This window comes from Urocampus carinirostris, chromosome 5 (genome assembly GCF_059441175.1).
Source record: "Urocampus carinirostris isolate Australia breed hairy pipefish chromosome 5, RoL_Ucar_1.0, whole genome shotgun sequence".
Classification (NCBI taxonomy): domain Eukaryota; kingdom Metazoa; phylum Chordata; class Actinopteri; order Syngnathiformes; family Syngnathidae; genus Urocampus; species Urocampus carinirostris.
This window is the reverse complement of record NC_142353.1, coordinates 39299829-39321263: the sequence shown is the minus strand read 5'-3', so window position 1 is coordinate 39321263 and position 21435 is coordinate 39299829. Positions and strand designations below refer to the sequence as shown.

The following is a 21435-nucleotide window of genomic DNA, read 5'->3' as shown; positions in this document are numbered from 1 at the left end:
CTTAGAAAATGTTTAAAAAAAACTCCCGTTGAGTTTTTTAGATGGTGATCGGATTTGTCCTGGGACCAGATAAGGCTTCATGGTATTGTCCAAGCTGTTTTCCAGCTAAGAGTCACTCATCTGCAGGCATATGATGCAAAACCAAATCCAGGTGAGAATAATAACTTTCATTTCTGCGTGTTCCAACTTAGATAACTCAGTGTTAGTAGCACTTGCAGTCAGTGTTCCCTCTAAGCTGCGCGCGTGCGCAATTGCGCACTGCTCGCACATTCTCAGCGCACAAGAAAATCTAGCCAGCGCACAAAAATGAGGGCTCAAAATTACTAATTAAGAAGCGACTTAAGTCAAAGTTACAGTGCATGAAGGTAAAAATACACGGGTTCCCCTGACGTTGTGTCCTAAATGCCGTATTTTGAAGTCGTGTCGAAGTAGAACGAAGTTGAGTAAAGTTAGTAGAGTTTGTCGAGAACCGGCTTCTTCTAAAAGAAACCCGGCTCTTTCGGGTCCTAATTGGCTCTTCAGGTTGTTTTTGCTTCTTTAATCCCAACATGACCAAATATTATGTCAAATTATGCACAAAATGACTTAAAAGAATGGGTGAATAGAACAAAAAAGAAAAAAATACCAAAATGAAAAAGTAGGGAAAGGCTGAGAAAAAAAGAAACAAAAGGAAGAGAAAAAAAGAAGGAAACATTTAGAAAAAAGCCAGAAAAAAAGAAAGAAATGTAGGAAAAAAGTAAATAGAGAACAAAAAGAAAAAAGTAACAGCTCGGAAAAAATAAACACAATGAGATTTTTTTTTTAAAGGAATTAAAAAAAAAAAGTAGAAAAAAACACGGAAAAAAGAAGAAAAAGTTTGTGTTGCATTCAAATAATTTCCAATTATATCAAGTGAATCTCGTTGCCAACATTGTACTTCCACTAAAAAATGTGATTAAGTACAGTTCTGTATCTTACAACCGACTAAATAAGCCCCCAAAAATGTTAATATTATGCGACAAAATATGTCAGGAAATAAAAAGAAATGGATATCTTGTCAAAGAATTGTAAGAACAAATGACGTTTGTTGGCCGTACAACCTTTGCAATAGTAAGAGAAAAAATAATTTTGCATTGCCGGAAACTCAGCAAAATGTAACTTCATAGATAGATAGATAGATAGATAGATAAATAGATAGAGTTTTGATAATTAATTATCTTGCCACACTTGGGATTATGGTTGCTCACTGTTGTTTCAAGCGTTGCTCACCCACTTTGTGTGAACGCTCAGACCCGAGGAAAATTAGAGGGAACATTGCTTGCAGTAATAAAACTTGAGAGTGTTACCATTCAAAAGAGACCAAAACCGCCCAGATTCTCCAAACGGTTCAACAACAGCATTCAATTTACTTCGGGTACGTCTTGAACTGAGGTTTTATGTTAATTTTACAGGGGTAAACTTAAGTAAACAGCGCCCTCTTCTGGGTGGCTGTCTATAAATCCTTGAAATAACGGAGGTGTCACATCGCGATGACAATTTGATTTTGGTGAATCGTGAAGCCCTATTGGACACCCCCTGCATCAACTAACCCCGTTCGTTCTCCCAGATTTGCGGTTGCCCTTCTAGCGGCAGCGCCCCCTGCTGGCCGTCAGTTCAAAGTGCGAGGCGTGGCTCGGCTAGGCGGCTTCGTATTTGCCTAGCGCCTCCTCGAACGTGGCGGTGATCTTGCGGAAGAAGGCCATCTGCTGCGTCAGGAAATGCTGCATCTGCGCACGGAAGTCTCGAACTCGGATCTGGTGGAAATGCTGGATTTCGGCTAGCGTGGCGCACGAGATGATGTTGCAGCGCTCCGTGATGTCCTCCGCCTGCCCGGCCTCCATCTTGCCCTCTTCCACGTGACGTTGGCTCTCCTTCACCTTGGTCAGTGCCCCTGCTCGCACAAAACAGAACCCATGTTGGATTGTTTAACCGTATAGAACACGGATCGGGAACCTAGTATATAGCTCGGAGATAAAATAAGGTCTGCGCTTTTTATTATATTTTTCCATGATGAGCTAAGCAATACAGACGAAAGTATAATTGTCCTCTTTGGGTCCAGGGACCACCAACCGTGTGTGAGACCCGCTCCAAACTCTGAATTTAAACCTCAGTATACATTGAAGACCGTGAAGCATGGTGGTGCAAGTATCATAGTCTGGGCATATTTATCCTACTCTGGTGTTGGGCCCATTTATTGCATACCAGGGATATTGGATCAGTTTGTGTATGTCGAGATCCTTCAATTGCTTATCTTGCCTTATGCTGAAGAGGACATGCCCTCTAAATGGGTGTTTCAACAAGACCATGACCTCAAACACACCAGTAGAAGAGCAAAGTCGAAGGTTCAAACCAATTAATGTTATTGAGAGGCCAGCTCAATTCCCAGATCTTAATCCAATCGAGAACTTGTTGGGCGATATCAAAAAGGCTGTTTGTGAAGCAACATTAAGAAATATAAATGAATTGTGCAATGTTGATAAGCCACCATGCAGTAAAATGACAACTGAAAGTTGGCAAAAGTTGGTCGACTCAGATGTGAAGCAGTTCTAAAAAACTGTGGTCATGCAACTAAATGTTAGGATTGCTAAATCCTTCCTTTTTTGGAACTACAAAATAGTTTTGAGTTTGTACATTCGACAGCAGACACTGCTATTTTTTAACACACCCCAACTGCACAGCCTTCGGAGCGTGCCTGTTATGAATGGTGGGTCTTGTTTGTTTTCTGAGAATCTACTCCACCTACTGGTAACTTGTTTGGCATGTAATAAAAACTATACATAAAGCTGAGATATTCTGGTTAGTCACATTGCACTGCTACCATTTTGAACATCACTGTATAGATAGGACACAATTTTCATTACAGTTAACAATCAGGGTATCACAGAACAAACTTCAACACCCCAAAAAAACGTTTAACCCAGAAGTTCTAGTAAAGCACCCAGACCAAATTGATTGGGTGAGTGGTTGGAATGGGCGGAGTTACACACGGGACAGGACACGCGCACTATTTCTCCTTTGCCCAGCTGCACTGATGGTAAACTGGTTCATGTTTGCAGTATTTTGAGACATTTTTACAGAAGAACTTTGCTTTCAGCTTGTTTTGAAACCATTATTTAGGACAAATAAGAACCTTAACACTCTTTAGGTAACCACGGGAGGGAGTCAAATTTGTGTTATATTTATACGGTATATGGAAAACCATTAAACGTCACACAGTGAAATAACAACCAAAGATGGAGGAAAACAAACTTGCGCTGGTCCAAAACTGAGGCAACGAAAGCTGTCGCTGCTATTTGGGTGTTAGAATGTCGTCATGATGTGTGTTTGGGTGTCAGAATCAGAGAAAAAAACGTAAGTAATCGTAAATTGAAGTTATAGGATCTCAGTGGACACTCTTGATCAAAGAAAAAAAGACAGTTGTGCTTTGATACAAAGCCAAAAGATTGGACCGAGGCACTCGTCAAAATTGCGTGGGTTTGTAGTGAACACTATCAGGTAAGAGAAGTTAAATGTTTATGACTGTTGCTATTGAGTTCACATCACTTATTATTTCACCTAGTACACATCACCTACTTCCTCTCCCGAATGTTGGTCTGAAACTTTTCATTGCATTAGCGCCCCTAATTTCTCTCGTGTTCGGGTGGTGTAATTACAGTTTGAATTATCGACTTTCATCAAACGATTTAATGATCTATTTTGGCAAAAATTAGATGATGAAAATTATCGTTATAGTTTTATCCCCCAGGCTTAGTTGAGATTGTGAAAATTAAAAAGAAAAGGACATTTTAAAAAAAAGATAGAAGGGGCAAATAAAAGAAAAGAGGAAAAAGAAGTAAATCAAGAATTGAAAAATGAAAAAAAAAATAAAAAAACAGAATAAAAACAATTAAAGAAAAAAGAGAAAATTGCATTTTCCCCCAACTTGTCTTGCTCTTTAATTCCTTTCTTTTATTTCTTTCCTTATTTTTGTTTTAGACCATTTCCTTTTTCCCCCTACTCCTTTTTTTTTTCCTTTTTTGCCTTTTATTTCTTATTTCTTCCCTATGTTTTATTCCCTTTAAAAATTATCTATTCCCCTTCTATTTCCTTTTGTCCTTCTTAAGAAATTCTAGGTAAAAGTTGGAAGAAACGGGGTGCTTTTTGCTTACTTTCAGTTTTCGATGGTTGTAGTCTTCCTTAGACTCAGTTTTGGTTGCACTACACACAGGGTTGGGTAGGGTTACTTTCACTGGATTACTTTCAATTACTTTTGGATTACTCCAATACCAAATATGCTAATAAAAGACAAAAGAAACTAAATATGAATAAAATTACTACATTTTGTGCAGGCTTGGGGAGTAACGGAATACATGGAACAACAAAAATGATGTTGGCGAGCTGTTTGGATTTATTTTCATTTTGTTTCTGTCGCATTTTATGTTAGTTTTGCCGGAGATCAAAGAGATCAAAGCCAGGAGAGAAAGCTTACCACGTGTTGTGAGTCATCATTTTATTCATATTTAGTTTCTTTTGTCCTTTTTTAGCATATTTGGTATTGGAGTAATCCAAAAGTAATTGAAAGTAATCCAGTTAAAGTAACCCTACCCAACCCTGACTACACATTACAGTGACCTCTAGTGGAAAAAAAAACACTGTCCCTTTAAGAATAGCGGAATGTTTTTATCAGAGCTGTTTTTGTGTTAAACCCCATTTGTCCCAACCTCTTGCAGAAACTAGCTTCGAAGGCCCTTAACTCAATTGAGTTGGAGACCCCTGATTGAGGATAAACGGCGTCTATGAGAAGAGATGCCGAAAGGTAATATTTATAGATTGGCGTCTAGAGAGGAAGTGTTCATTTTTAACTTGGATGAAACGATTTTATATTTGCTTTCTTTTCCTTGTTGCAACAGTCTGAAGGTTCAATGACCAACTTTGCACACTCACACGATTAAGGATTACGAAACTCCTTTTAAGGAATTGTTCTCCGCCCGGGAAAGTCAGTGGCTATTTCAAGGGAAAAACACAAGTACCTCAAATCATCATCGTCTACAGCAGGGGTTTCAAACTCATTTTAACTCGGGGGCCACACGATAGAACAAACATTCTGTCGGGGATTAAAGAAAAAAAAAGAGAGATAAAGAAATAAGAGAAAGAGAGAGGGTAAAGGAGAGAGGGCGGGACAAAGGAAGAAAAAAAGGGAGAGAGGGAGAGAGTGTGAGAAACAAAAGAGATAAAAAGAGAAGTCGTGAGAGAAAGGGAAAGAAAGGGAGAGGAAGAAAGAAATCCAAAGAGAAATAGAAAGACAGAGGTTTACTCCTTTATATTCCTGTCTTAACTAACTTTCTCTTCTCTCTTTTTCTCCCTCTTTTCTCTCTGTTTTCCTTACTCTTATTCTCGCTCTTTTTCTTTCTGACTCATTTTCTTCTCTCTTTCTCACTATCTGCCTCCTTTTCTTCTGTCTTTCTTTTTGACCCTTTATCCTCTTTCTTTCTCTCTTTCTGCTTCTTTTTTTCTCTTTCCTTCTCCCCCCCTCTCTCTCTCTCTATCGCTCTCTCTCTTTGTTTCTCTTTGCCTTTCTTTTTTGTCTTTCTTATTCTACTGTATTCTCTTTCTATTTTTTTCTCTCCTTCTTTATCCTTCTTTATCTCTCTCTCTCATATTTTCTTATCTTTCTCAAGCTTTCTTATTTTCTTCGTGCTGATGTTTTGAGTTTTTCTTGCCCGGATGTTGGTTTAAGATCAGGGGATGGTGTAAGTGTGGCCTTTGAGACATCTTGTGATTAAAGGCTATATAGAAAATGTGACTTGACTCTCTATTTCTCTCTCATTCTTGCTCTATTTCTCCTTATTTTCCCTTTTACTGTCTTTCTCCCTCTCTTTTTCTCTTTCTCATCCTTTTCTTTCTTTCTGTTTAATCTACTAATGCAGCCCTCTGTTTTTTTTTTCCTATCATGTGACCCCTTGAGCTCAAACGGCCGCTTGTTTAATCATTACTAAGTCAGACGCAAAGAAATCGTTTTTCTGCACGACGGGAGCAGTTGCACACACGTTTTTGTGGCGCGAGCAAATTGAGACACGACGATGCTTCGCAACCTCGCACTGAAACCAAAGTCGAGCCATTTCCTTTTAACCACAAAGACGTTGCAGTGTCAAAGACCCCATCCTGTTGCCCCAACTGAGCAGCCGAGAACAACGCAAACTTTTCTGGAGAAACAAAAGCGGTTTGAAGTAAATTGGAGATTGGTTTCTAAAAGGAACGTCAATTAGTTGTGAAAAGACATATTGAATTGTTTTCAGGCTATAACAGGAGTCTGGAACCTACGGCTCGCGAGTCATATAAGGCTCTTTACATGAGTACATATGGCTCGCGAGCCATATACGGCTCTTTTCATGAGTACATAAGGCTCGCGAGCCACATTCGGTTCTTTTCATGAGTACATACAGGGAGTGCAGAATTATTAGGCAAATGAGTATTTTGACCACATCATCCTCTTTATGCATGTTGTCTTACTCCAAGCTGTATAGGCTCGAAAGCCTACTACCAATTAAGCATATCAGGTGATGTGCATCTCTGTAATGAGAAGGGGTGTGGTCTAATGACATCAACACCATATATCAGGTGTGCATAATTATTAGGCAACTTCCTTTCCTTTGGCAAAATGGGTCAGAAGAGGGACTTGACAGGCTCTGAAAAGTCAAAAATAGTGAGATATCTTGCAGAGGGATGCAGCACTCTTAAAATTGCCAAGCTTCTGAAGCGTGATCATCGAACAATCAAGCGTTACATTCAAAATAGTCAACAGGGTCGCAAGAAGCGTGTAGAAAAACCAAGGCGCAAAATAACTGCCCGTGAACTGAGAAAAGTCAAGCGTACAGCTGCCAAGATGCCACTTGCCACCAGTTTTGCCATATTTCAGAGCTGCAACATCACTGGAGTGCCCAAAAGCACAAGGTGTGCAATACTCAGAGACATGGCCAAGGTAAGAAAGGCTGAAAAACGACCACCACTGAACAAGACACACAAGCTGAAACGTCAAGACTGGGCCAAGAAAAATCTCAAGACGGATTTTTCTAAGGTTTTATGGACTGATGAAATGAGAGTGAGTCTTGATGGGCCAGATGGATGGGCCCGTGGCTGGATCGGTAAAAGGCAGAGAGCTCCAGTCCGCCTCAGACGCCAGCAAGGTGGAGGTGGGGTACTGGTATGGGCTGGTATCATCAAAGATGAGCTTGTGGGGCCTTTTCGGGTTGAGGATGGACTCAAGCTCAACTCCCAGTCCTACTGCCAGTTTCTGGAAGACACCTTCTTCAAGCAGTGGTACAGGAAGAAGTCCGCATCCTTCAAGAAAAACATGATTTTCATGCAGGACAACGCTCCATCACACGCATCCAAGTACTCCACAGCGTGGCTGGCAAGAAAGTGTCTAAAAGAAGAAAAACTAATGACATGGCCTCCTTGTTCACCTGATCTGAACCCCATAGAGAACCTGTGGTCCCTCATCAAATGTGAGATTTACAAGGAGGGAAAACAGTACACCTCTCTGAACAGTGTCTGGGAGGCTTTGGTTGCTGCTGCACGCAATGTTGATCGTGAACAGATCAAAGCACTGACAGAATCCATGGATGGCAGGCTTTTGAGTGTCCTTGCAAAGAAAGGTGGCTATATTGGTCACTGATTTGTTTTTGTTTTGTTTTTGAATGTCAGAAATGTATATTTGTGAATGTTGAGCTGTTATATTGGTTTCCCTGATGAAAATAAATAATTGAAATGGGTATACATTTGTTTTTTGTTAAGTTGCCTAATAATTATGCACAGTAATAGTCACCTGCACACACAGATATCCTCCTAAAATAGCTAAAACTAAAAAAGCCCCACTCCAACTTCCAAAATATTCAGCTTTGATATTAATGAGACTTTTGGGTTCATTAAGAACATGGTTGTTGTTCAATAATAAAATTAATCCTCAAAAATACAACTTGCCTAATAATTCTGCACTCCCTGTATGGCTAACGAGCCATATACGGCTCTTTTCATGAGTACCTATGCCTCGCGAGCCATATATGGCTCTTTCCATAGGTATATATGGCTAGCGAGCCATATACGGCTCTTTTCCTGAGTACATATGGCTCGCGAGCCATATATGGCTCTTTTCATAAGTACATAATGGCTCACGAGCCATATATGGCTCTTTTCATAAGCACATAACGGCTCACAAGCCATATTGTGGCTCTTTTCATGAGTACGTATGGCTCGCGAGCCTTATATAATAATAATAATAATAATAATAATAATAATTTCCTTTGTATTGTCATTCTTTGTAACAATGTACACAGAACGAAATGTCGATACACCTGACCCGTTGTAGCGAGCCGATGCAGCCGCAGCCAACAGAGGGCGCTGCCATTTTACCAATGTTATAAGTCTTAGGTATGACTCGGCCGAGGCGCGAACCAGCGACCTCCCAGTCTCAAAGCGGGCGCCCTACCATCTAGGCTACTGAGCTGGTATGACTCTTTTCATGAGTACATATGGCTCGCGAGCCATATATGGCTCTTTTCATGAGTACATATGGCTTTTCATGAGTGTATATGGCTCGCGAGTCATATATGGCTCTTTTCATGAGTACATATGGCTCGCGAGACATTTATGGCTCTTTTCATGAGTACATATGGCTCGTGAGCCATATATGGCTCTTTTCATGAGTACATATGGTTCGCGAGACATATACGGCTCTTTTCATGAGTACATATGTCTCGCGAGCCGTATAGGGCTCTTTTCATGAGTACCTATGGCTCGCGAGCCATATATGGCTCTTTTCTTGAGTACATATGGCTCGGAGATAAAATAGAAATAATGAAACGTTTTCATATGTTGTTTTATGCAGAGCTGATTGTGACACATGCAAAACCCAGACAAAACTGATAATAATTTAGGTTAAGTCAAGTATAAATAGGAAACGTTTTATCTACAGTTTACATTTAAGAAGTCACACCAACAGACTCCACTGTTGCTATGGATCACAAAGTAATCCTTTATATGGAAGCTCATTAAACAATTTATGTTCATTGTTGAGCCATTTTATGATGAAAAGCTTAAGAACAAAATTTAAACCAAATCAAAAGTTTTACCCAGAAGGTATAGCAAATCACCTAGAGCAATTTGATAGGGTGAGCGGTATGACTGGGCGGAGCTATACACAGGGGGCACGCACTCAATAAGCAGGTAGTTGCCTTGAGTCGCTGACGCTGCTATCAGTATTCGAGTGTGTGTGAGAGGGTAAGTGTTAAGCACATTGTAAAGCGCTTTGTGAGGTCTTCATTGACTTGAAAAGCGCTATACAATAGCAGATTTTATTATTTTGTTTCTGGATTTATATTTAGATTGTAATGAATTTGCGTCATATAATAGTGACAGCAATGCCCAAATGAGTTCAAAGAGCCTTTATGCTGTATTTTCCATTGCGCCTATCTGCTTTTATTTTACTATTATCAGGCCTGTTCGGGACGGAACAAACCCCCCAAAAATATGGGAAAAAGAGTATATTTGAGCGTTTCTAAGAAATAAAGGATTGCAGGCTTAAGTTTTGAAATGGCTCACTCCACCTTTAACACAAGGTAAAAATAAAATATTTACACCCAAAAAAAATTGTGCAATACAAGCCGTGACTCAGACAATATCTAAGGTTTTCAAAGCGCCCTTGCCAATGAGAGTGCCCCACATATGTTGGACCTTATGGTCCACCAAACGCCTCTGAGGAGATCCCTTCCCAGGGGGGGCAGAGTGCAGGTGGCACAGAGCCCTAACTGGGCCGGCGTTACGTAATCCCTCATTACGTAATGCTTGGCGAGCGTGCTACCTCAGCAACAATCCCTATCTCGTCGCGTCGGCGCGGAACATTTGACGCCTGCCAGCAAGATCCTTTCTCACCCTATTTCAATTTTTTTCCCTAACAAAGCAACAATAGGTTGTCACAAATCAGGGGTCTTAAACTCAACTGACTTGGAAGCCTCTGGAGCTACTGTCTGGTTGAGGTTGGGCCAAATTGTGTTTACAGCAAAAAAGCTCTGATAAAAAAAAGGTTCACTATTCTCGATGAAGATAGCTAGCTAGATACTTTATTCATCCCCGTAGGGAAATTCATACTTCCAGCAGTATCCTTGTGTTCAAAAATAAAATAAAAGATATAGAATACAAAAATACCAAATATAGCGTGTTAATAAAGAGCATTTAAATAGTGTTACGAAAAATACACACTGTAATAAAATAGGGTAATGTGCAAATGAGGGGTTGGGGTTTTATGTGGGCTTTTATTACCCTGGGTGGAGTTAAAGAGCCTCATGGCATGAGCGAGAAATGATCTCCTCAGTAGGTCCGTGGAACAAGACTGTGATATATAAACTACACGAGTCAGGTTCGAGAGCATTCTTCATTTGGGCCCCGGTGCTGTGGAATCTCTGAGATTCGATCTGCAACATCAGTGGAAGTGTTTAAATCTAGGCTTAAAACACACTTCTATTCTATAGCTTATGAATGACCTAAATTTCATGTTGACTATGTCTGTGTTTTGTTTGTTAATGCTACATCTATTGCAACCTGGTCATCTTATTTATTTTATATTTTATTTTATATTATACTTTAATTATTGTATATCTTACGTTTATTGATTTTTAATGTAACATCCATTGCAGCCTGATCATCCTGGAAGGGGGATTACCTCATGTGCGGTCCCTTCTCAAGGTTTTTTCATTTTCCTCATGTTGAGGTTTTTGAGTTTTTCCTTGCCCACATGTAGGTTTTAGATCAGGGGATGGTGTCATAATGTGGTCTGCGCAACTCTTTGAGACTTCTTGTGAGCAGAGCGCAACTTTTTTCCTCTCAATTTTTTCCCGGTCTTTTTCAGAAAAAAACAATTAAAAATGGGTCTAGGACGCAAAATCAGAGAAAACAGGAAAAATGAATAAAATCAAGTGGAAACAACTAAAATTGATAGGAAAATAAAAAGAGAAATAAGGGAACAAAGGAAAAATAGAGGGAAAAATGAAAGAAAAAGGAGAACAAAGAAAAGAATAAAAATAATGACATGAAAAAGCGGTCAAAAAAGAGAAAACAAACAAAAAAAAATAGTCAAGTTGTGTTTATTTGTATAGCCCTTTATCACAAGGAGTCTCAAAGGGCTGTACAGACTACAGACCATAACAGACTACAGATTATTATTACAGCATCCCCTGATCTAAAACCTACATGAGGGCAAGGAAAAACTGAAAATCTGAGGTAATCCCCCTTTAAAAACATCTCTTTTTTGTGTAGTTTCTGCTGCAATAGAACGATTTGCATTCGCTTGTAATCGTTTTTCCAGGATTAAAGGAAACTTCAGCGACCTGACATTGATGCCTATGATACGGAAAGAAAAGTTTCGAATTTTTGTTCCACTATTGCTCAATTCGGAAGTATTAATTTAGGACTTGATTTGATTGTGAAAATTAAAAAAAACTAGTGTGAGTACGCTGTAAAGAAACAAAAATGAAAAAAGGCCTCTGGGGGTAGCAGTACCAGAAAGATGGCCGACATTGATGTCAGCTCCCTCTAGGCATGCTTCATGTAAAATAAATGCAAATTCCTCAAACCATGAGTATTTTAAAAATGCACATTTATATCATAGTATATGTGTTTTTCAATATTGTTTTTCAATTAATGTTTTCTACCACTAGAATGCGCTAAATGGTAAATGGACTGTATTTAATCGCGCTTTAACAAGTCACTGAGGACTTTCAAACCGCTTTACAATGCACTCCATTCACACACACAAACACACCGATAGCGGCTTACACATTGTCCCTTTACACTTTCATCAAACTACAATCTCGCCGGCCGCAATTTGCCCCACAGGCCGCGAGTTTGAGATGCCGGTCTCAAATAAATGACACGGCACTCAACGGGCTTAACTAGGACAAACATCGCTCTCAGGCGAAATGCTAACAGAGTGCTGCAGAGATGGCGATCAATTGAGATGTTCAATGGGCCTTCTACTGGTTTCGCCTCCCTCCCTGTTGCTTTCGTTTCTGTCTTTTCATGCAGTAAACATGTCAATGTTATTTTATGAGAAGGAAACAAAGCTGCAAGGAACTTCACCAGGAAGCTGACGCGGTTATTGCATAAATAGCACTTAGGATGAATAAACAGGCTGCAGTTTATGAGCAAGAACCAGCAAACATCAGAAGCTCTTTTTGCTGGCACGTTCCCGCTCCCTGCTGTTAAGCAAGTAGTCATCTTTAGGATAAACAGAAGCCTGAGTCAGCTGTTGAGGTCAACTGACGAGAGAATGATGACTCTCTGAGATTATTAGAGTTGAGTCAAAGGGCCTAGTATGTCAAATCGGGCGCACAAGTCAACAGCGTTATTTTGGAATTTAGCCGAATAGCAAGACCATTTTTGGTAAGCCGGGCCACAGTTATTATTGAAGTCCAATTGTGTACTTTCTTTACAAAAATGCAATTCTCTCATTTATTGGGAGGGAATTTTCAATCAAAAGCGACTTTACTCAATCCCTGCGAGATTCACAGCCTTATCTTGAATCTCTACTAGTCGGATGCGTGGATTATAATTCACGCGTTTGTTACTTTCGGTCTCGATTACTGTAATGCACTACTCTCCGGTCTCCTGAAGTTAAAATCAAGAGCCTTCAGCTGGTACAAAATGCTGCAGCCAGGCTTTTAACTAAGACAAGAAAGTTTGATCACATGACCCCGATTTTAGCTAACCTGCATTGGGTCCCTGTTAGCTTAAGATGTGATTTGAAGGTTTGTTGGTAGTATACAAAATCATGCATGGACTTGCTCCCTCATATCTTTCAGATTTAATTCCTCCCTATGTTCCAGTCTGGAGCCTTCGTTTTGAGAACGCTGGTCTACTAGTGATCCCAAGAGCCAAGAAGAGATCCGCAGGTTCGAGAGCATTCTCCATCCCGGCCCCGGTGCTGTGGAATGCTCTTCCCCCTGATATTCGATCTGCAACCTCAGTGGAAATGTTTGAATCTAAGCTTAAAATACACTTCTACTCTATAGCATATGAATTATCTATATTTTAGGTTGATGATATGTGTATTATTTGCCCTCATGTAGTTTTAAGATGAGAGCATGGTGTCATAATAGTCTGTAATAATAGTTTGCAATAGTCTTTGATCTGTGCAGCCCTTTGAGACTCTTTGTGATTAAGGGCGTCACAAATAAACATGACTTGACTAACAATTCTTTCATTTATTGGGAGGGAATTTTCAATTAAAAGCGACCTATACCTGACTTTACTCAATCCCCGTGAGATTCACTGCCTTATCCTTGTTGCTGACCCCCAGGTAAGACACTCCTCCACACCTTCAGGTAGAAAACAATACAGACGCTCCCCTACGTATGACCATTCGACTTCCGAAAAACGGTAGATACGAACATTTTTACGGGATGTCGAAAAATATTCGGACATAGCTGCAAATTACATTTTGTATTGCGCCTTATTGCCTACATGACAATACTGTAGTGCTTCTTTCCGCCGCTACCGGCGTATGGTGGCGCTGTGAGAGGTTACCCAGCATCCACCCGGAAGAAAAAATTCCTCTTCTTACTTCATGTGTAAACATTCTATACTGTATCTCCAGCGCGCTAAGAACTGTAAAGTGTAAAGAAGAGGCAAGCCGTTTCTTTCGAAATGAAAGTGGAATAGAAAAGCTAGATGCGGTTGAGAAGATGGTTGGATCGTTTTTTTCCGGCCACTTTTTACCGCGGAGGAGGAAGTAACCTAACTCTTGAAGCCCATCTTCCGAAAGTAACTTAAACTTAACTTTATGTATCTTCACAGAGCATATTCTTTTGTGAAATGTTTATCTTTTAGTACAAAATAATACAGGTTAATTATACAAGACTTAAACATACTTGAATAAATTATAAACATACAAAATATAGCACTGAGGCAATTTACGAACAAATTAAAGAAGTTAGAACTTTTCCTGAATATTCTGATCAGTTGACACGGCCTTAAAACTTGAATTTTGTACCGCGGGTCATCTTTTGAGTCATCTTTCGTACAAGTCGAACATTTCCGAAGCCTTAGGCAGTTGAAAGCTTGAAATATCGAACGTGGACATAAGACATTCTCGTGAATGAATTATTAATGTCACGTTTGTGGGGCATGGCTGGAACATGGCATCACAAGGATTATTACACATTATCCTCTTATCTGGTCCAGGTTACACCCTTAATGCGATGCTTTCGTTACGGTGCTCAGCAACAGCTACAGGAAGTCAAAATTCTGCAGGGCATTAACCAATAACCATGTTGCACACACCGTTGGCCGTGTGTTGGTGTGGTCTTCATTTCCTCTCAGAAGGAAGCAATTGTGGCTTTATTGCAAAAAGCGCCACGACCGTTCCCCTACACAAATCTGTAAACTATGTGTCATTGTGTCATCGGCCAACAATGTTGGACGCTGACCGGTCAAGTAGTGGGAACAATCGGGCCCATGCCTCTTCTGCATTGTTGACCATGACAAACTATTTGAGCAATGATGGCAAAAGAAAATTAAGTGCTACTGTTGTGGCGTCCTGAGACGCAAGTGACTTAACCCACACACTTTGGAGAGTTAAAGGTGGGTTCCGTATCAAAGGATTTTATACATTTGACTATAAAGGATTTTATACGATTGAATACAAGTTACATTTATTGAGTTTAATGCAAAATATTCACTGACTGGGCTTTAGTTCAATGACAGGGCAGGCCGTTCCAAATGCAGAATATTTTGTCTAGGGGAATTTTGATAACAGGACGGCAGGTGTTGTTTTGAGAACAAGGCGCTGTGTTGTGAGAACGGTGGGCACAAAACAATTCCTTGGCACGCCCATGGGAGGAGCCGAGACGTCATTTTGCGGGGAGAAGTGGGCCAAGGAGAGAAAGCAAAAGGACTTCAGAAGAGGGCTTCCCAGAGACTCCGTCACTAATTCGGCCGTTTACGATGGAGTTCACTTCGTTCTTTTGTTAAGGAAATTAAATCTGCCCCCAGGTGAAAATGTCGGCTTCCTGTTCATATTTTCCCTCAAGAAACGAGTGTGCATAAATTGGGTGAATGTAGGTTGTGTTTGGTTAATGGAGTCAGATAACTAATTCAAACAATTTGGTAAACGGTACATTTTGATATTTAATTCCAACAGTAGTTTGAGGTTTCCTTGAAAAGTTGAAAGTTACATATTTTTTCTATTCAAGACGTGTTAACAATGCCCTACTGAGTTCAAAGAGCCCTTATGCTTCATTCTCCATTGCACTTATCTGCTTTCATTTTACTATTATATGTTCGGGGCGGAACAAACCCCCAAAAGGATGAAAAAAGAAGAGTTCATTCGGGCATGTCTAAGAAATAGACGCAAAACATGTGTTATTCAGCTGTCATCTTCTGGCTTAAAGTCATGATTTCAGGCTTAAGTTTTCAAATGACGCACCCGCCTTTAAGAACAATTCTTAAAGCAACCGACTTCTTTAACTTAATGCTACTCTGAACTGAAGTTTACAGTCTAACAAAAAATATCAAAACAAAACGTTGTTTACTCCGAACAACCAGATAACTTAATCCCTAGGTACGATATCCTAAATGCTAACACTAAACAACTATCTGTTTAGGGCTGTATGCCATAACAGTGAACAGAAAACATAGAGCCATCACATAGGCTTTCCTAGAAATTTTGTCCTCTAAACTGAAGTTTACAGTCTAATGCAGGGGTGTCAAACTCATTTAAACTCGGGGGCCACACAATCGAACAAACATTCTCTCGGGGGCCGGACTAGTAGATTGGGGAGAAAAAATAAAAGAATAAAAAAGTGGGAGAAATAGAGGGTGAGAATGAAGAGAGTGTGGGGCAAGGAAGCAGAGAAAGGGGGAGATAGAGAGAGAGAGAGAGAAAGAGCACGTGAAAAACAAAAGGGATAAAAAGAGAAATAATGAGAGAGGGGGAAAGAAAGAGAGAAAGAAAGAAATCCAAAGAGAAATAGAAAGAGAGGAGAGAAAGAGAGAAGGGTAGAAAGAGAAAGGGAAAGCAAGGGAGAGAGAAAAAGAGAGAAATAGAAAAAAAGGACGAGAGCAAAAGAAGGTAAAAAGACAGAGAAAGAGACAAAGAGGAACAGAGAAAGAGAAAAAGAGAGACAGAGAGCGTGAAAAAGAGATAAAGAGAGATTAAAAGAGAGAGAAATCCAACTCCAGCGTCTTTGTGAGAGGCACCTGGCTTTGGGAACATCAACTGGACATATTTCAACCTGCAGCTCGTTTTTCTCTTGCGCTTCCCTCAGCCTTGTCTCGTGGGCCGGATCTGGCCCGCGGGCCACCCGTTTTACACAGGAGGTTGGGTGAAATCAACCCAAGTAATAGGTTGGTCAATTTTTGAACCAAACTGGGTTAAAATTAAACCATTTGTTTTAGGAGTGAACACTTGAATGGGTTTGGGATTTTTTTTCCAAAAACTATGGAGATCATTTCGATAATGAATGTGTGTATGTTCAATGCACTGCACCACCGGCCCTGGGGGGCCAATCGCACAAGGCAAACTGCTGATAATCATTTTACTTGAAAATGTGTTTGTTGCACTGTGCACTTACCTTTCTGAACATGGATGATGTCCGGATAGTTGGCCAGGTGTCCCTGATAGAGAGCTAGAAGGTCCATGATAGGATCCAGATCCTTGTTAGGTTGCTCTGCAAAGTAATCGCCGATGGATTCGAAGGCATCCCCCGTAAAGGATAAGGCTTGGTTGAGTCCGGCCGAGTAGACCTGCTGGTCCATCTCGAAAGCTTGGCTAAGCACCTTGAAGGACACGCCCAACTTGTGGTACTCCTTGCGGAAACCGCTCACCTGCTTGCGAGCAAATTCCCCGGCAGTGGCGTTGAGTTGCAGGGCGCTTTCGTCCATCCTCTTGGTGAAGGCCTTGAAACCATCCACTTTGCTTTCCACCTCCTGGAAGTCCAGCGGCACGGCCGGTGTGCTGATGGTGAGGAAGAAGTTGGCGCCCACCATCTCGTCCTTCTCCGCCTTCCTTTTGCCCGTCTTCCAGGCCTTCTCGTCAGCTCCGCAGGTGAGGAAGTGCTGGAAGACGTCGCAACGCGCCAGCACAGGGTGGCTGGTCATGTGGTTCATCCACCAGATGAGGCCTTTCCGCCTCTTGGAGATAAAGTCCTCCTCGAAGCGACCCGTGGCCTGCTTCTCGGGGATGTGAGGCACTGAGATGACGGGGAACTTCTCCACCAGGCGGGCGTACAACCAGTCGAAGTGCTTGTAGCGTCGGTGAACCTGCTCTTGTGTGTGTGTAGGCGTCAGCTTGTAAGACATGTAGCTCTTCATCCCTTTAAAGGTATTCCATAAAACAGATTTTTTTTTCAGTTACACACAGAACGTAGTGTGATCGTCCCCACAATTATGCTGAAGGATTTTATACATTTGACTATAAAGGAATTTATACGATTGAATACAAGTTACATTTATTGAGTGCAATGAAGAATTTCACCGAGTAGGCTTAAGTTCAATGAGCAGTGAAAGTTCAGGGTCTGAAACATTGTTTACAGGAATGGCGGAAACTGACGTGAGGCTGATAAGATAATCAGTGCATCCAGACGCAGAGGGGCCCTGATGACGGAGGACGGCAGGCATTGTTTTGATAAACGCTCTGTTGTTTCGGTTAATTCCAGACATCGCGGCGCTCTTCTCCGAGATGGTGGAGCCCAGGGGGCTTCATTGGCATATATATATATATATATATATATATATATATACAGAGGAACCTCGGTTTTCGAACGCCTCTCAGTTCGAACAAATCGGTTCTCGACCAAAAATGTCGAGAAATTCTTGCTTCGCTTTTCGTTCAAAAAATCGGAGTCCGAACGCCGGTACGCTAGGGGCGATGCTGAGCAGCGTACGGGTGTAGATTGCCCCCACCCCTCGTGAAGAACTGTTGTCACGTGAGCACGCACTCCTTTTTGCTTTAGTTTTTAATATAGGTGAACGGAGTGTTTTAACCCCTAATTATGCCTCGGAAGAAGGTCGGTGCAAGCAGCAAAGTTGCTACAGGTGAAAAAAGAAGAGTAGTGCGTACAACTATTGCATTTAAGAAAGAAATAATAGCAAAATATGAAGAAGATGTGCGAGTTTCCCTTCTTTCGAGGGAATAGAGCATGGCTTCTGCAGACCACCAGAAAGGTAAGAAATCCTATTCATAAATCTTTTCTTTATCATTTAACCGCTCACCACTTGTGGTGGAGACCCGGGTGCTAGATGACGTGTAAACGACCTGTTTTTTTTTCATTTTTACACGTTCATGTTTGCGTAATCTTTCGTACGGAAGATTACAATAACGCGAACGTAGGATTAGCCTGGGTTAGCTTTATGATTCGAAGTAAACATTCAGGGTGTTGGAATGTTCCAATGAAGCGCTAGCCACTTGTTGTGGAGACCCGGGTGCTAAATGACATGTAAACGACCTGATTTTTTTATTTTTACACGTTCATGTTAGCGTAATCTTTCGTACGGAAGATTACGCTGACGCGAACATACGATTAGCCTGGGTTAGCTTCATGTTTATGGTCAAGGTTGTTGGAACGGATTAAAACGATTTTACATTACTTTTAATGGGAAAAACGATTTTCGGTGATCGAACAAATCGGTTTTCGAACAGGGTTCTGGAACGGATTATGGTCGAGAACCGAGGTTCCACTGTGTATATATGTATATATATATATATATATATATATATATATATAGATATATATATATATAGATATATATATATATATAGAGAGAGAGAGAGAGATTTTATGTGGGGAACCACGGCGATGCAGTGGTTAGCAAGTGCGCGGCACAGTTCTGAGGTCATGAGATCGAACCTCCTGTGTGGAGTTTGCATGTTTTCCCCGTGCTTGCGTGGGTTACCTCCGGGCACTCTGGTTTCCTCCCACATTCTAAAAACATGCATGTCAGGTTAATTGTCCGGTCCAAATTGTCCCGAGGTGTGAATGAGCGACTGGCTGGCAACCAGTTCAGGGTGTCCCCTGCCCACTGCCCAAAGATAGCAGGGATGGGCTACAGCACCCCCGCGACCCTACTGGGGATAAGCGGTGCAGATAATGGATGGAATGGATAGATTTTATGTAAAAACATTTACTATTTTCCCACATTTTGCATGTTTAAAAAATTGGGACTGGGATGGGCTCCAGCACCTCGCGATCCTGGTGTGGATAAGCGGTGCAGAAGATGGATGGATTAATAGAAGAATTTGGGATTACCTTTAAACTTGGTCTGCTTGGTAGGATCGTCTATGGCACATGTGAACGGGTACGGGTTCTCCTGCCACTCTGGGCCGTGCTGGCCCATCACCACGCAGATCTTGTCCCCGTCCTTGACGAAACCCGCCGCCTCACCCAGCACGAAAGCCTCTCCTCCGGACTTGACAAAGGTGGAGAACCGGTTCAGGTTTCTGCTCACTGTGGCCGAGCTCTTGGGGTGCTGCCCTCTCGCCATGGAGGCGGTGGACACTCTATAGGTGGACACCCCGTTGCCCTCAAAATCCCGGTACCGGCTTCCTCCGGTACCAGGTTCGTCTGCCACGGTGGAATTATCATCCCAGTCGTCATCCCAGTCATCGTCGCTGCCCTGACTGGGCTGCTGGTAAATCTGTTGCTGCGCGGACATAGGGAAGACATCCTCCATCCTCCCCGTGGAGGGAACATTTGCATAGCGGGATTCCGGCTGTGCATCCCCGGGCTGTGTGTTGTTGTTGTCCCCCCTTAGGATCTCCACATAGGACGCCGGGAAGAGCCCCCTCTCACCTTTACTGTTCTTGCCCTCCAGCCAGCCATCAATGTCCTGCTCGCTGTATATACTTACAATCTCATTCTCACGCACGGACACCTCCCCAGGGTTCTCCGAGTTGAAGTCATAAATGGCCCTTGCCTGTAAAAGCGCCGCCATGCTCGGAAACCAAGCGGGTGAAAGAGCACAAGGGGGCGGCGGGCGAAGTTCCGAGCGACTGACCCTAGCCGGGTGGCGGGGTTAAGAGAGCAGCTATCAGTCCCGGCTAGCCCCCCGACGTCTATATTTCCGTTTTTCTAAAACAATATTCCTAAAACGGTGTAGCGCGGACGTTTTGGACTCCCGCGAGGGAGGTTGCTCCTCGCTCCCCGACTTGCCTTGGATCTCTTTCGGACGCTGCCTGCTGCTGCCTGCTGCTGCTCAGCAACAGCGAGTCATCCAGGAAGGCTAATCGAAGGCGGAGATGTGATTCCGCTCTTCTCTCCGCCCCCAGACTGTAACAATCAATCGCTGCATCAAAGGTGAGGCTGTCATATCAAAGATTTATTTGAGAGCAATGATCTTTATGACAAATATAAAGGATCCTTCCCGCCACCACACTCCTCATATAAACATTTCTATGTCTTTTGCTTTAATTAAAGGATTTAGTTTCTGTGCGGAGTTTGTATGTTCTCTCCGTGCTTGCGTGGGTTTCCTCCGGGCACTCCGGTTTCCTCCCACGTTCCAAAAACATGCATTTCAGGTGAATTGGCCGGTCCAAATTGTCCCTAGGTGTGAATGAGCGAATGAGTTGTCTGTCCCTGTGTGCCCTGCGATTGGCTGGCAATCAGTTCAGGGTGTCCCCTGCCCACTGCCCGAAGATGACTGGGATGGGCTCCAGCCCCCCCGCGACCCTAATGAGGATAAGCGGTACGGCTAATGAGATGAGATGAGATGAGAGTTTAAAAAATAGAATATGGTTTCTATTATAGCCCCCGTGTATAATATTTGACCACCAGACGGCACTGTCCATTGTCTTAAGCGAATGAAAACCGGTGCCACAGTTCCACAGCGTAGCAGCAAGCTAACAGACAAACATGGTGCCGGCTTAACTGTGCATTTCTCCTCTTAGCTCACTTTTTGCAACGCTTTTCGGGATGCACAACACAGTAGGAAACTGGAATAACGGGATTGATGTTGGGGGGGGGGTGTAGACTGATTTCATGCTCGCGGTTTCTTGTTAGTGTAGCATGAAAATGGTGAAAGTAAGAAAAGAGCTGTTTGAAATCATACCTGTCAACCTCCACGGCTCCATGCCCGTACAAGCTGTCGTATTTTCCCTTACAATATACAAAATAATCTTACACCATATTTTTTTTCTTTTCGGAATGATGCATGATGGGAAATCCCCAGGCGGCAGACGCATGCGCACAGTAGCATCAAACCGCTCGCTTCGTTTGCAATGAAAAAAACCGATATCAAGATAGAGGCTACCGCGGCGAACTCGTTATACTTGATTGATTTGCCGTTTCGTGATAGTCGGTGTATACCGGATGGTACCCATCATTGACAAATTTGCGTTTTTCCGTACAGATTTTCTTGTTCGTCGTACTCGTCTTAAAATGCATGATAAACGTA

The 21435-nt window shown here is 42.0% G+C and overlaps 1 protein-coding gene across 1 annotated transcript; it reads right to left on the bottom strand.

Moving 5' to 3' along the window:
• Positions 1-1161: 1161 nt before the first annotated feature.
• Positions 1162-20238, bottom strand: snx18a (sorting nexin 18a). Its single transcript, XM_088336794.1, has 3 exons — positions 19293-20238; positions 16620-17360; positions 1162-1909 (listed from the first exon to the last, which is right to left on the bottom strand). Exons 1-3 carry the CDS (start codon positions 19975-19977, stop codon positions 1656-1658), a joined length of 1680 nt encoding a protein of 559 aa, XP_088192920.1. The 5' UTR covers positions 19978-20238; the 3' UTR covers positions 1162-1655.
• Between the last annotated feature and the right edge of the window lie 1197 nt (positions 20239-21435).